Genomic DNA, 16,636 nt, shown 5'->3' with positions numbered 1-16,636 from the left:
GTCAGATGGGCTACGTGATATTTTTTAAGAGTGGTAAATATACAGTTTCTCCATGTTTTATTTGTTTTAGTAAACCTTACACCCTGAACCTGTTATGTTGCTGAGGCATGGCAGGAAACAGTTGTCCTGGTTCCCAAGGGTAACGTTTCAAGTAACGTACAACATTGTGCCTATAATCTTTGCACATATTCTGCAGAAGTCTTTATAAAGGGTTATACAGCTCAAAAGAGAGGTTTCAAAATTGTAAGCAGCTACTTTTAGAAACATATATCAAAAACATGACTATCCATGAGTTGTCATTTAAGAAAATAAAAAAACAACATATATATATATATATATATATATATATATATATATATTTATAAGGTATGAAAACAACAGCAAAGGTTTCATGTCTGCGGATGTTTCGTCGGCTTAATAAAGTCTGCATTAACCTCTCACTTGAGTGCTGGCCTCTTTTGGAGTTGATATTTGTAAAGCATGTCAGGGATTTTGCTGATTTCACATAGGTATTGCAATAGCTGATGTTCAAAAAAATAATGTTTAAGCAGGAATAATAAAACGTGCAATAAAGCAGAGAGGTTGTGTTTGTTTAGGCTTATCTGATGTTACAGCATAACTGGAACACTGAGTCATACATGCTTACTGCTTAAGCACCATCATTTCTTAGCTGCAGCAACTTGCATTTTAAACCTGCGGAGTTAACCCTTACATGTCAGTCCTAAATTCTAAACAACTTTCTGTTTGCCTTACAGTATACATCTTAAATAGAGTTGAGTTCTTTGAGTATGCTGCCTTATCAGATAGATACAGCAGGAGACAAACTACACACACGCACGCACACGCACACACACACACACACACACACACACACACACGCACACACACACACACACACACACACATACGCTCTCTGCCTTAAAAAAAAAACTCCTGTATATATGCATTTTATTTGCTACAAATACTATTACTCAGTTCTGATATAGCATATAAAAATGATATTTTTTCAGGTATTGCTCAGGAATTAAGTCTGATAATAAAGGCATCAGTAAAGAAGAAAAAAGTGTCAGATAGTTTATGACTATGGAACTTATATAACTGGACAGGCTTGTACAAGACTACTAGTCTGTAAGCAGAAAATGGTTTTATCTTACCTGTATAGCCATATACTGGTTTCCTGTTTTCATCATATTACACACTTTTTATGAGTAGAATATCCTGCCATTATCACTCTCTCATTTGCACTCCCACTCTCACCCTCCCACTCTCATTCACACACTCATTCTGATTCTCTGTCTCTGTCCTGCTCTCACTCACACTCTCTTATTCTCTGTCTCTGTCCTGCTCTCACTCACACTCTCTTATTTGTACTCTTAGTTTGTCACTCACTCTTTCTCGCTCCTAGTCATACTGTCAAACTCACTCACACTCATAACTAAAGGCATTTGATGTACTCAGTGTTATATGTTACTGAAATTCCCTATACTCATACAATTAATATCCAAGATAAAATTTAATATCTGAACTTTATTCTTCACATCAGTATCAACCCAAAAGACTGTACATACTGTTGAACTCTGATCCTTGAAGTATTATACTAATTCAGGTCTATATCAATTTGTCAAGTTGTTCATTTCCATGAACCTTTCTTCATCAACCCGAAACCACTGAAAGTATACTTTGGCCAATGTTCACATCTAGGAAAGATTTACATAGATAAAAGAAGCAGTTGGTCAACAGTAGAAATTTGCCCTTTTCCCCACTATTTTGTGATTTTGGAGTTGGCATATATAGTTGGGGGAGGTGGGCTTGGGGTGCAGCCCCCCACTTGGATAGGTTTGACATATTGCAGTGTGTGTGTGTGTGTGTGTGTTACAGTTGTAGTACTGGCCAGCTGCTTACTTTGCCTGTTTAAATGCTTTTTTGATATGAACATTCACTGAAGTGAACATTCTGTGGTTTCGGGTCAATGAAGAAAGGTTCATGGAAATGAACAACTTGACAAATTGATATAGACCCACTAATTCAATAAGTGCCATCATGTTTAATAATTGTAAGCTGTATTCCTTGATCTTTTACTAACCTTTCGAGAGAATATTCATAGCTTCTGACTATCATGTTTATTTGCCACTGTCTGGAATATACAACTTGATGTTTGATAGAAAAATACATTAGTGCTAATTGTCATAAAACTTTTATTGTGCCCGTATTTTAGTTTGAAAAATCTAGTCAAGATATATAAACAATAGGAGTTGAGCGCTCATCTATTTCCTTCTTTTTTTTTTTTTTTTTTGCATATTTCTTGAATGCAGCATTGTATGTCCATGATTTTGATGGTTTATTGCAGCTTTTTTAATGCTGCCTATTCACTGCAAGTAATACTGGTAATATGAAATAAAATGTTTCACCCATCCTCTCCACAGACAAACTCCAATGTTTTTCTAAAATGCTTCCAAGACAAACTCAAATGTTTCTCTAAAATGCTTCCAGTTTCAAAACATTTGTTATGTCAGTTATGATAATTTTGAAAATATTTTTGTGCTTTTCCTAAAAGTCAGTAAATCCTGTTTGCTTATTTGTTGGCATCATATTTTGGTCTACCTGCATTCTGTCATTGTACTGATGTATTGAAATCTTGGGACCATTGTATCCATTTCTTGAAATCTTTTGAATATAGAAAACACTGTTTTATAACGTATACAAATTGTGACAAACATTTCCTGCATGGCTCTCTATTGAACCTCCCCAATGTATTTTTATCAAGGAAAAGTAAAATCACATTTGGATGCTGAAGAGATCCACAAGGAACTTAGGGCAGATGTTTTCCCTGGCTTAAATTATCAAAATTATCAGTGTTAGCAACTAAAGATAATTGCTTTTTATTATTTAATTTTTGCAGTGTAGGTATATATTATATTTTTTGTATTATTAGTTTAAACTTTTGATCATGTGATTTTAATTGTTTTGTGATAGGCTGACTGTAATATAAATTGAATTGCAAATATTTATTGTTATGCACTGACCAGGAGCCTTGTTCAAAAGCTGTACTGTTATAATGCTATTGCTTTATTGTTCTTAATAGTTTGATGGTGTGTTCCTGTTTTTTTACTGCAATGTATTTTTATCCACTTTTAATGATCATCTTAGTACATTAATTGCATTTTGATTTAATGTCTCAGGCCCTAAGGTTATATAAAATCTGAAATAATTTTCAATATTTCTGTATTTTTTGAATGTATCACTTTGTTTTTCTAAGGTGAAAAAATGTGTCTCCGAAGAGTTGTATGGTACTGAAAAGCATTCACTTCCTTTTAGCACAGGCAGCATATTTTAGTTCCTTAAAACATTAGCTGGCAATAGAAACAGCAGACATGTCTGTTCAGTGTTAGAAGATAAAACAACACTGCTGCATGCCATACTAGAAAATGTAGACGTATCAATGCATGTAACATTAGAAGTTCTGCAAATACACGTATATTAAAAAAAAAAAAAATTCATTACACTTATACTTTTTTATTCCCCCTGGCCCTTTGTTGTTCATAGATCACCTACCATATTTATTTCCTTTTTTATATTATCTGACACATTGCTGACCCTATAAAGTACTCTTTGGTGTCTCTCCTAAACATATAGATAGTTCTGTTTGAAGAAATTTATACCAAAGTATGCTTTTCTGAAATTGTTTCCAAATGCCATAAAATATGGTGACATCATCACAAAATTTTAAGTTTTAGCTGATATGTTTTGGCAGTTGGTTTATAAAAACTTATTTTCAAGAAACCAGAAATAATTCTAAATTGAATCCATAACCTTTATTTCTTCATTCAGGCAAATTGCCTTGTGTGCTTCAAACATCATTCTTAACAGATACTCCTACTATATTAAAGCTTTTGAATTGATGGCATTTATTGTTACAAATGCACATTGCAAGCACTGCCATAGAAACAATATAGACGTATTTCATTGTCTTTCACGGCTTACTAAAAATGATAATCAGATATATAGAAAAACTGTTAATCAAAACGCAGCTTATGTAGCAGAGTGAAGCTAAACTTAAAAATAGCACAGCTAGGACATAGTCTATGAGCTGATGTGTATAACAGACTGAGTCAACATTATATAAAGAATATAAACAATAAAACATAACCAGGAAATGTTATTTGCTATATTATTTTGCCTCTCTTTTCTTTTTTGTTTTTTCTTCTTCTTTGTATATTATTTCAAATGGGTAATATCTGCAAATGACCAGTTGTGGTCAATGTTACCTCCCGCAACAATCAAATGCAAAATAAAAATAAATAAATAATCATGACTGAAATATGGCTTTGTAACTCACAGCTCATGCTCACCCCCCAGAAAACAATTTTCCCCAAATCCCTCTCTCTTGAGAAAAAAAAAATTAAAACCATCTTTCTTAATACAACTACTAAAGTGACATCTCATAGCAAATAAATGATGATAGTGGATGGTATTCTTAAATTCTACCTGCATATGCACAATTGCATTTAAAAAAAAACTCACCTAAGGAAAAAAAAACTAGAGATGCTTCAGAGAGCCAAAACATTTCTCACAAATGCAGCTAAAACTGCACTTTCTGCTACATGCCTCATTCTCTCACTAATTCATGGTGCTCCCATCCTTACTAACCTACAGGCATCACAAAAAGCAAAACTTGAACAGTGGTATAATAAGTTGGCTACATTTTCATGAAATACCCCTTTCTGAACCCACAATTAACACTAAAAAGGCCTAAACTGGTTAGATCTACCTCATGGACTTCTCACCATCTATAAAATTATCTAGCATCCATCTGCTTGTCCAGCATTAAATACCATTCTATACAGTTATATACCCACTCGGTCATTATGATAAAATGGCCAAAAACACCTCCCTGTCCACACAGCTATCAAGTCTGCTAGGCATGGTCTGTACTCATGCCATGTTGTTAAGGCCTAGAACTTCTTACCCATATCCATCCATTCAGTAACCTTACTTCAGTCCTTTAAAGCCACTCTGACAGACTTAGTAGCTAAAAATCTGTCTCTGTTCTAGCTCCGCCCTAGGATAAGCTGTATCCTAAAAATGACCATGTCTCTGCTGGAAATGGGTACCTCCCATATCAGACTTTCTCGGTGATCAAATGGATAAAGTAAATGGCAATGACAACATTTTAAATAGAGATGAAGTGCCAAGTATGGTTTTACTCAGCACATGGGTAAGTATGGGTAACACTATCAGAAAGCTTGTATTTGCATTAAATAAGTATAGCAATACTAGATATGACTGCATGAAGAAAGGGTTATGGATCATCAAAAAGGAACAAGTAATAAAAGTACAATTCAGAAAAAAAGAGGTATTGAGTAATGGTTCTTAAAAAAACAGTAACATAAGCATGTCAGTAATTAGAACAAAATAAAGTGAAAAAAACACGTTTAAAATTTGCAGAACAGATATAAAAGTGCAATAACAATAGTATCAACATATGCAACACATTCCTATTCTAAATAAAATGGTGGCTTTATATGCCATATATCAAAAAAAGAAAGAGAGTTTTTTTATAGTAATATGTTACAGTATTCAGCATAGCAATGCTTCTTGATTAAATTACAATAATGTATACCTATGCATGGTCCATTCCATTGCATTATTGACCATAAGACTGGTGGAACACAAAAAGAGCAGGTAACCTTTTACACTGCATTGGAACAGCAGTAGTCTCACTTGTATAACACACACTAAAACAAATAATTCATGCACAACAAATGTCCATCACATACTGTCAAGCTTCATTATTATGCATTCTTCCTTTTCAGATAGAATGGCAACAGTAACACAGCCCCAGAGGGTATCTCAGACTGTTATGATTCAAGAATCTGACTGGAGTTCAGGCATCTGTGACTGCTGCGATGATATGAGCATATGTAAGTGTTTATAATATCAGTACCTGCATTTTCCTACACTAATGTGTTGTTCTTTCATTTATCCAAAGGCCGTTTCTATGAATGAGATAGCGGACATCATCTGCTACTAGGCAGATGAATGTGTGATTATTTGTAGCCTATCATCTAAAAATCCCACAAATTACTACCCCTTTAATTTAGGGATTGATCATCTACCTAAGAATTACTATCAGCTAGGCTATTTTGGAATTTTTCTTCCCATTACCTACCTTGCAACATCATCTACAAGTAAGTGCAGCTGTCTCAGCTAATGAAAGTAGAGGACGATGTAAAATAAGTCTAGATTTACAAGTATATTGGTCCTTATGACTGACATGTTAATATCCATTGTATGTTTGTCATGGAAAGGTATGATTTCCTTAACTACTGTTTTTCCAAATTCAGAATTCTTGTTTTCTGAATTACACCATCCCTTGCGGGTGTTTGCTGAAAACAAAATAACTCTTAGTTGCACCTCTTAGTGAGTTGGAAAGATTAGCAACTGTCCCAAAATCAGATGTAATAGTGGGAGTGGTGACCTTAACACGATGGATGAGCAAAGAATGCTTAAACATGTATGAAATGGTCCCTGATGTGAGAGAGAAGAGATGGAGAGAGAGGGAATGCAAATGGCAGAGACAGCAGTGTAAATAATGGCACAACCTCTTCCGTATATGCTGGGAGTCAGCGGGACATTTCTAACGATTCTAGATGCAACAGACAGCTGCTGGCAGGGTCCGTTAACTGATGAGAGAAAGTAAGGAGACTGAAGTGTTTTTCATGGCAGACAGGAAATTTCAGTAAACATTCATCTCTTTTGATATCCATTCAGCTCTGGCCAAATATCATACGCAGAATTCCCTAGGAGCAAAGAGGGGGTATAAAGAAGGAAAAAATGTGTCAATTCTTCATGTTCTTATACAATCAATCTTAGTGTGCTCTCTCTGCTCTGAAAGGCCTGTAAGCTTGCTGTTTCCCAGGCAAGTGGGCCCAGGCCTGAAATACTCCCCTTTTAGGTATAATTGTGAAAAAAAAAACATATATGGAAGTCTTTTGAATGATTTTACCTCCACACTTCCTGTTTATATTGAAACCAATAAAAGTTAAGTTTAGTTTCAGAGATTCTGATCTGAATATCCATATATCCTAAAAGGTATAATTGATCTCTTTCAGAAAAATGCATATTCGGAAGTCTTATAAGTGACTTTTTCTCCAGACTTCTTGTTTACATTGAAATTTATAAAGTCTAACTTTAGCGGACGCTACCTGAATATGGGTTTCAAAGGTTCTGATCTGCACATTCATAGATTCTAATAATCTCACCTTAGCTGTAGATCAAATATCTCTAAAATGAAATTTGAATGAATCTTACAAGCTGAAGTATGGCATTGTATGGATGGGGGCTTGATGAAAATAGTCTGTACTTCCTCTATGATAAAAGCTTTGGTTGTTGGGTCTGTAAGGATAAGGGAGGCCAGTCTCCACAGTCAGTCCCCAAAGGAAGTGTGCAAACTTTAGTCTGATGACAGGCTCTAACCACCATAATCAGATTGTTACAAGCCAAGGGAGAAACAAACTGTAGAAACGTTCTTCAGGTAACCAAAGAGTCCACAAGCCAAGTAATCCTGTTACAACTCTCATTTAACCCTGGAGGATTGAAGGCATCTAATCTAAGTTGCCATTCGAGCTCCCGGTTCTCCAATAAGAGAGATGTAGGGCCGCCACGAATTGAAGGTGGCATATGGTCAATACCCATAAATTGGAAACTGTGTCCTCGATTTTTTATTATATGCTTAGCCAGTGCGTTGTCACTTTTACAGTTTTTTATCGACATAGAAAACTGAGCAACAAACACAGAAAGCAATATAAATAACTGACTTAGTTTCACAATTAATTTTAAATTTAATGTCATATTTTAAATCCCTTATACAAAATGTATTACCGGTGCGGATGACTTTGCACCAGTTACATAACCCACAGGCAAAGGAACCTTTTAGTCTGTTAAGGGGATTAGACCCTAAATCCCTTTGTAATAGTTCCTTGATGTTAATTCCTCTTTTGTAGACTATCCGGGGTTTTGTCCCCAGCTTCTCTACAAGAAAAGGGTTGGTAGAAATAAAGTACCAGTTTTTTTGAATAATTTCTAAAATTTGCTTAGAATTGTTGTTAAAGGTAGTGGTAAAACTCAAAGACATAGGGACTAAATTGACATTTGTACCCATGTTGGAACTGTCAAAAACACTTGTGATGGTCACATCTTCACCCATATTGAGAAAGACTAGATCTTCTTGATGGAGCAGTGGTTTGTAAAACCCGTTACTTCTCTTGTGTTCTACCTCTTCTATTAGTTCATCTACTAGAGCCTGAGGGTATCCCCTATTGGTGAACATATCTTTCAAAAATGAACACTCAATTAAAAAGTCAGTTAGCTTACTACACATTTTTACTGCTCTAACTAATTGTCCTTTGACAATTGCCCTCTTTTGTTTAAAAGGGTGAGAGCTCGAGTAGTGAAGGAAGGAATTGACATAAGTTTCCTTCCTAAAAATTTTGGACTGAAATTTAGAGTTAAATCTATCCTTAACCAGTTTCACATCTAAATAGTCAATCCCTTCACTCGAAAAATGGTATGTAAACTTAAGAAAAGTTGTAGTGTGGTTGATATAGTCTACAAATGATTGCGCCAACTGTGCATCCCCCTTAAAAAGGATGAAAACATCATCTAAAAAACGGGTGTAGTAACAAATGTGTTGCATCCAGTCAGGGTTATCCAAAATGTAATGTTCCTCCCAATACGCCATGACCATATTCGCCACACTGGCCCCTCAGGGGGAGCCCATGGCTACCCCCTGTTTTTGGATGTAATATTCTTTCTCAAACAGAAAGAAGTTGGAAGTAAGTACAATGTCTAGGAGCTCTGTGATGTTGTCTATTTCCATTTTAGCTGCTTTTAACTTACCTAAAAGTAAACCGATCCATTCCGTTGCTTCCTGATGGGGAATGGAGGTCTACAAATCGACAACGTCGATGGTAAGAAAATTGTAGGAACTGTCATAGCTAATATTGTTAATGTTTGTTAAAAAGGTCCACGAGTCTTTACAAATACTTGGAATAAGCTTAATGTATTTTGAGAGCAGAAAGTCTATATATTCAGAACATGGATAGGAAATAGAACACCTCCCATCCACTAATGCCCTCTTGGGCGGGTCTCTACAGTTTTTATGAACTTTGGGTATACCAAACATAACTGGGACCCTTGGTTGGGAGATGTCAATGTATTTATACATATCCATGTCTATTCTGCCATTTATAAATAAATCTCTAAAGTAGCCTCTCAATCTATTGAGGCAACCATTCATTACATTAAGGGAAGAGGTTTCATAAGCTGGAGAGTCTAATACCAGTAGCATTCTTTCTATGTAGTCATTTTTTTCAAAAATAACCAGACCGCCCCCCTTGTCTGGTTTAATTACTCTGACAGAGGATTCGCGTAGATGGTTAAGTGCTGACACTTGTTCCCTTGTGATGTTAAATGTATTAGTCATAGGGGTGTGTGCTCTGTTCATGTGTCTAATGTCCAACTCGCATGCATTTTCAAACATCCGCAACACAACATGTAATGGGGGGTTAAAAATGCTAGAAAGTTTCAAACCATTATTCACATTATCCATAACATTATTAAATAATAGCTTCAAATTAAGCTTTCGTGCATAACATTTTAAATCAATCAACAACTTAGCCACATCACAATGTCTAGAGGGAACAAAGGTGTTACCAAGAGCTAGCAATTCAACTAGCTCAGGTTCCAACTCTAATGAAGAAAAATTGTAGATAGTAAAGACTCCCTTTACATTATGTAGTATTTTTGGAAAATCAATCCTGTTCTCACTGGTTGCAAGACCTGTTATCTGTTCCAGTTCCTGCCCTTGCCCCCATGTTGTTGGTTGTTGCAGTTCCCTAAAAAATTTTTTTGATTTGATTTGGGAATTGCATTGTTGGCATTACTGTTGTTAGAATCCCTACTAGATGTCTCTTGTTGTCCATCTTTTTTGCGATTCCTATTACTCCTTCTGGGACCACTTTCACCCTCTTCAGCTTCACAGTCAGTGTTGACAATAATTGGTTCCTACATCTCTCTTATTGGAGAACTGGGAGCTCGAATGGCAACTTAGATTAGATGCCTTCAATCCTCCAGGGTTAAATGAGAGTTGTAACAGGATTACTTGGCTTGTGGACTCTTTGGTTACCCGAAGAACGTTTCTATACCATAATCAGATAGGTGACATGAGGTAACTTCCATATTTATTGCATCATCTGTAAGCCTAGAGGCAGATAAAGGGAAGAAAATTCTACTGCTGTTTTCACCTGAGGGGGTAGTAAAAGTGTACCCAGAGACTGATAGGTGCAGAAGCTTCCTTACATCTTTGAAACCTAAGACCTCCATTCTCTCTAGTAAAAGTCTTTGAGCCTTAATATGCCTGCCTGAACAGGAATGATTTGGTCCTCACTAACTAGTGCAGGCTCCCAAAGTGTGGAAAAAAAATAATAACTAAGTAACATTAATATGGAAATTAGGCTTTAATGGAGGTGCACTTCACGGACTCAGTGGGCAATTATCAATGAGACTAGTCTTGAAAATGCAAGCAGCTAAATTTTAACTTTATGTACAATAAGATACAGTATCCTGAGAGAACTAATTCATTTTCAAAATATACATTCAACTGAGTGAATAATGTGTTGATTAAAAGTAATATCTTTTGCTAAAAAGGCCTGTGGTTCTATAAGAACAAACAAGACACTGTGGTTTCATTTTTAAAAATAGTGAGTTTTTAAAGGAACAATGCCTTACCCAGAAAATATTATGTTAAAGATAGTATGATGAGTCATTATTAATTTAATTCCGATTATATTGAAATCAGTAAAGTTTATTAATGATGTTAGTATACCGTGGTTTTATGATAATAAGATTAACGTGAACATAAAGGAAGTGATGCAATTACATGCACCAATAGTATGGTTTACTTGGTTATAAAAATAGACTATGGATTGATTTTCACTATTCTGATGAAGTCTTGCAAAAAGATAAAAAAGTGCTCAATAAATGTTACAGTTTTTACTTAATGAGTTTGATTTCCTTTGTGCGTGCAATTACCAAGCGGTTACTTGGTTATTAGTGATTTGGTTCTCAACCAAACAACATTAAAATCTCCACCTATGATCATTAGGAGCTGTGATTATTATTTTTTTTTTAATACTTGAAGGTTGCAAACAGATTGGAAACAAAAAGGCAAAAAGTCTAGAGTGTCACAATTAGGAGCAAATATGGAATCATGGATTATTGGGCCTTCAAGTGTTTTTGATTTAGCTAAAACCACCTTTCTTCATGATCCATTATTTAATCTTGCTGTGCCAACCCAGTCTAGGTCAAATAAAACATTGCAACCTTTCTTTTAGAGCTGCAGAACTAGCCAAATAATGCAGAGGTGCCAAAGTGCAACTTAAGCAGAATTTACGTTACTATCCCTGGGACTCACTAATACCTACACTAAGTGTAAACCATTGTGAGTGAACAGACAACACAGATATAACTCACACCGTCTTCCTCCTAATTTTAGCTTTCCTACTGATATTCTTGCAGCTATAAATATTGACAGGATTTCATAAAGGTTACCACAAAGTGAAAACTACATATACACTTAATGTAATATTTCTGAGTGACTCGAAAGCACAAACAATGTGATAATTTTATTGAATATATATTGTGTTCACTTAGTATAGGCTTTACAGAATCTGGCCCCATGTCACAATTCAGTTTCCTAATACAATTGCAAAATGTGCTCATCTTAACTTTAGAGTCTTAACCCATGAATATTAATAGATACAACCTTTAAAATAACAATTATAATACAAATAGTAACAAAAATGAAATAACACAACACAAACATATTAACCCAGAAATTTAAATATAAGAAAGTGTAACAAGTGTGCTTAAGCTGGGGCTGCTATGGCTGACACCTAGATATAAGGTGAATGAACAGCACCTAGATATAAAGTGAATGAACAGCAGACACTCACTGTTAAAGACAATATGTGTTTGTGTATATAATCAGATGTACACTCAATGTTAAAGACAATATATGCTTAAGAAAATAATCAGATGCACACTCACTGTTAAAGACAATATATGTTTCTGCATATAGTCAGATATATACTTACCTAGAATAGACAACACGGTAAACATAAATTCATGATTGTGTCCTTTCGCTTCTTTGTTTTGTGAGCTGTGGTATCACCTGACTGACCAGGTGGTTATCATATAGGACCACGAGAAAAAAAACCCACGAAGCACAAGTCTGGAGTCCATTCTTGTGATAGGTCAGTTCCTGGAGACAGTATTATCCATATCAAGTGTGCAGATGCATTCCTTTACAGGGGTGGATCAAATCTATTCTTTGTGGACAATCCAAATAATTGCCTGGAGACTTGTTTATGTGTGAACTTTGCAGGTGACCTTATTTCTTTTGGAAGGACGTTTCCACTATGTGGGTGGGATTCTGTAAGATATGAAGAGCCTGCCATTTCAGCTGCAAATCTCTGTGGTTGTATAATCTGCTTGGTTCTTTAGGAGTGTTCCTATGGGTGGTAGGTCTGTGGGTGTTGATGCATGTGTTCTGCTAGGGTTTATCCTGAAAAGATTTGATACCTCTGTCCTGTGGGAAATTGCTGCTGAAAGAAGATTATAAGCTTTTCCTTGAAGGACATATGCCTAGCACTCTTAAAAATCATTGGAACTTCAGCAGGGTACTCAAAATAAGTAGGTTTGTTGTTTTGGTAGGATAAAGAGCATATATGTGTAAATTCTTTCTTATGAAATCAGCACCATACATGAAATGTTTTGTACTATTCTGATTTCTTATCCCCAAGGCTGAAAACATTATCCTCTCCTGCTTTCACCAATAGCAATTCCTCATGAGTAAAATGTAGAAGGCAGAGGATAATATGGCACAGAAAGTGAAATGTAGAATGCACGAATGTAACAGTCCTGTGGGTGCTATTAATTTTGACATAACTTTGAATGCCCAACGCTTCATGTAAACATTTTTATTTTCCATGTCTTTCTTTAAACTTGTAACTATAAATGCCAGTCTTTCAAGTCATTCAGTTGCTATGTCAGTTTGGCAATCTCTCTGCCCCACCTTCCGCTTTCGCTTTAATGTTTGAATTGTCAGTGTATTAATTGAGGTTGCAAACTGCAAGAATTCATATCTGATTATATGGGTTTTTGTATCATCCAAATTCCTGGCAACTACCCCTTAAATCTCTTTTAAATCCACCAGTACCTGCTTTAAAAGTTTGGGAAGTGTGTCAAGTCTGTGCTCCCATACTGACCTTAAGCTCAATGTCAATAAGTGCATTTTCATTCCCTTTGGGAAATATTCAGTGCCCATGAACTATCACATAGGTGGTAGTCCAATAAACACTGAAGGTGTGATAAGAGACCTGGAGACACAGGTTGACAGCAACCTCTCCTTTGATAACCACATTGCCACTGTAGTCAGAAAGTCCTTCTATGTGGCACATCTCATTACAAAAGGTTTCTCATCCAGGAAGAAAGAGGTCATAATCCCTCTCTATTCATCACTCATAAGACCTATTATAGAATACAATGCCCCATTTTGTATGTACCTCACTAGACATCTACAACAACTGGAAAGGCCACAAAAAAATCTCACTAAGAGGATCTTAGGCCTTAGACACATGCCCTACACAGACAGACTCAAAAAACTCCAGCTATAGTCTGTCTGTTATCACCTACTTAGAGGTGAGCTCTGCTTGACCTACAAAGCCACGTCTGACCCAGAGCTGCTAGATATGTTACACCTAAAGAAATCCCAATCCCTCAGTGCCACATGCTCCAGGGACCTAAACCTCATTACCACAATAAACAGAACATGCTGGAGGGACAGGTTCCTAACCCAGACACTTCCCATACTCTGGAACAAACTTCCCATTCACGTAAAGCAAAGCACTTCACTGACCCTCTTTAAGAGAAATCTTGATGAGTGGATGGGCAATAGGAAGTTCACCCTGGGGATCACTTCAGTAGCCTTGCTTGACATGGGCACTGGGAACTAACTTTGGGCGGCATGCTGCCAGGGAATCTTCTTGGGCTAGGCTTATATAGGCTCCAGGGCCATTAGCATAGTACACACCTATGTCACCAATGTCTGAGCATGTTTACAAAGTACAGATGACTAGAATGTCTGAGCATGTTTACAAAGTACAGATGACTGAAAAAGAGGGTAAGTACAGCACCATAAAACAAACAAGGAAAGAGAACATTAAAGTGATAGTGTATCTAAAATAATAATGATTATATTGCAATATTAATAAAAAATACTGAATTAAACTACCTGGGTTTAAGAGCTCCGCTATTACTATATCCTTTGCTAGTTCTGAACCTCTCAAAATTGCTGTAAAGGTTTAATAAAAATACGGTTCTTAAAAATAAATCGTGTTTGTGAGAGAAAGTTAAATATGCGTGGATCCATCTTTGAGAAACTGAATTGCATATTCTTACTGACACTAAGTGTTCTACTATGAAATATAAATCTTTCTCTATCCTCCATTAGCACAGCTCTCATTTTCAACAGAAAGTTTTACTTGCCAATAAGAGAAGTAAACAGAAGGTTGTGAGGTATATCGGTATCAGTCTTGTGGACAATATCTTTGTAGATTTGTTGCACTCTACATCCGAACACTTTACAAATGCCTCGGTAAAGAAGACTTCATCTTGCAGAGCTGTTTGGTTCCCCTCTATAAAACTAATTCCAGTCCCTAGTTTCCTTCTTTGCTTTAAACCTTTGAAATTTTATGAAGAAAGTAAATGCTTTAATATTATACTATAGAGAATTAATTTCTTGGACTAATGATATAACTTGTGTGAAGATTGTGGTTACTCATTCAAGTCCATGTCTTCATATAGAGATGAAGTACACTTACTTGCTCTATAAGCCGTCTGTATTTCAGAAAAGAATGGATACTGTAATTGATGCCAAAGTGAAGAAAATATTCTATTTGTGGATTATGGGTATGGCTTTGAATGATTTTTTTGTATATGGCATCATATCGAAATTAAATTATTCATTAAGTCTCAGCAAAAACATGTAACCTCTGTTTTAATTTCAGTAAGTACAAATTTCATGTTTTTTAGCACCCTGCATAAAATGTTTCTTTATGTTTGCATATGAGTTCTCAATCATTTCAACAGAAGTTCTGTAAAGAACATTCCCTCCTGGCCCAGACTTTGAGATGACATTAATCTGAATTTCCTCTATCTTTTTTTAAAGATGTATTGAACTCAGGGTTAATTATGTAAAAGATTACGTGCACGTGTTCTTTGCATTGAACTAATAAGGACTCTTCCCTAGGATAAACTAATATGAGCTGTGGTTCAAATCTAATCATTGTAGAATTCCATTGACTTGTAGGAATGATCTTTGCTTTGTTTTCTTAGTCCACACAAGATCAAACTATATCTTTATTGGTGCGATTGTTTAGCAGCATATCATTATTAAACACACTTTCTGGAGTAACAGTGAAAAAGCAGGTTTGATTCAAGATAGATCCATCTTTGCACTCTGTTCAATGTAAAATAAAAAAACTCTCTTATTTTGTAAGAAGTAACTTTTGAGAATGACATTATTTTTTCCAGGATTTAGAATAAATAGGTAAAATGAAGAGGGCATGTGTAGATGAATTTCCTGACACCCCTTCAAAATTTTCCTTTGTATACCTATCTTGATTTCTTTCAGGGCCTTATACTCCCTGCTGTCTAACCCATTCATTACAAATAATTCCCCTCTTACTGCTGATGTCTTAGCAAATGCAAGTGTGGAAGCTTTCCTCTGCACTCCACTCATTCCTATCTACATGCAATTATCATCCTTTCAAATTCTACTCTCTGTATGCCTCACAATCCATAATTATGCAAGACCTGCACCTATGTAGCTGATTCAGCACAGTTGTTCCAAGAACCTTAGATGTGCCCATCATGGGTACCATAGCGTCAGACATTCCTCATCTTGATTTGTTTTTTTGTTGTGTTCAGCTTGTAACAGTGAGTTCATCCATCATGGGTACCATAGCGTCAGACATTCCTCATTTTAATTTGTTTTTTTGTTATGTTCAGCTTGTAACAGTGAGTTCATCCAAGGGCATGGCTTTTAATCAATACATAATGTTTTTTTTTTTTTTGTCAGAAGAAGCTACTTTAGTAAGATAGTGCAGTTGCTTTCTTCCCCATGACATCCCCACACACAAACACACAGCAGCTCTCTCAATTTCCAGCTGGTTGACACTTGTCATAATGTTGGATGCTTCTGCTTAGTGTATAAGACTTCATCATTGCCAAATACAGCTTCTTCACTGGTGTGTCCTCAAAATAAATCTGAGCGCCTAATAACATTTTCCCATAATGCTCTGTGCTTGCCTCAACCCCAAATAAATGCTTTCATCATTTTCTTTATTTACCTCACAAACTTGTTTAGGAGATGAATTGGACATGCATGAGTAACATGGTGGACTAGCACATCCACACAGAATGTTACCGTCTGTACTACCAGTGCCAGTGACATCCACTCTCTAAAAATCAGCTTTCAGTTCTTCTGTCCTTTTTCCATATGTTTAAGCCAAGA

The 16,636-nt window shown here is 35.9% G+C and overlaps 1 protein-coding gene across 2 annotated transcripts in view; it reads left to right on the top strand.

Moving 5' to 3' along the window:
• The window catches only part of LOC122806381 (cornifelin-like), a 121,448-nt gene that overhangs the window by 86,925 nt on the left and 17,887 nt on the right, over window positions 1-16,636 (top strand). The window contains exon 2 of one of the 2 annotated variants that reach the window (XM_044076737.1): window positions 5,818-5,921. In XM_044076737.1, coding sequence (XP_043932672.1) covers window positions 5,819-5,921 — 103 coding nt within the window. In that variant the 5' untranslated portion in view covers window position 5,818. Of the gene's footprint in view, window positions 1-5,813; window positions 5,922-16,636 lie in introns of both variants that reach the window. The other variant, XM_044076736.1, reaches the window with a different exon arrangement.

This window comes from Protopterus annectens, chromosome 7.part0 (assembly GCF_019279795.1).
Source record: "Protopterus annectens isolate FY-2018-M chromosome 7.part0, PAN1.0, whole genome shotgun sequence".
NCBI classification, from domain to species: domain Eukaryota; kingdom Metazoa; phylum Chordata; order Ceratodontiformes; family Protopteridae; genus Protopterus; species Protopterus annectens.
Note: the sequence above shows the minus strand (reverse complement) of the source record. Positions and strands in the feature narration are given on the sequence as shown.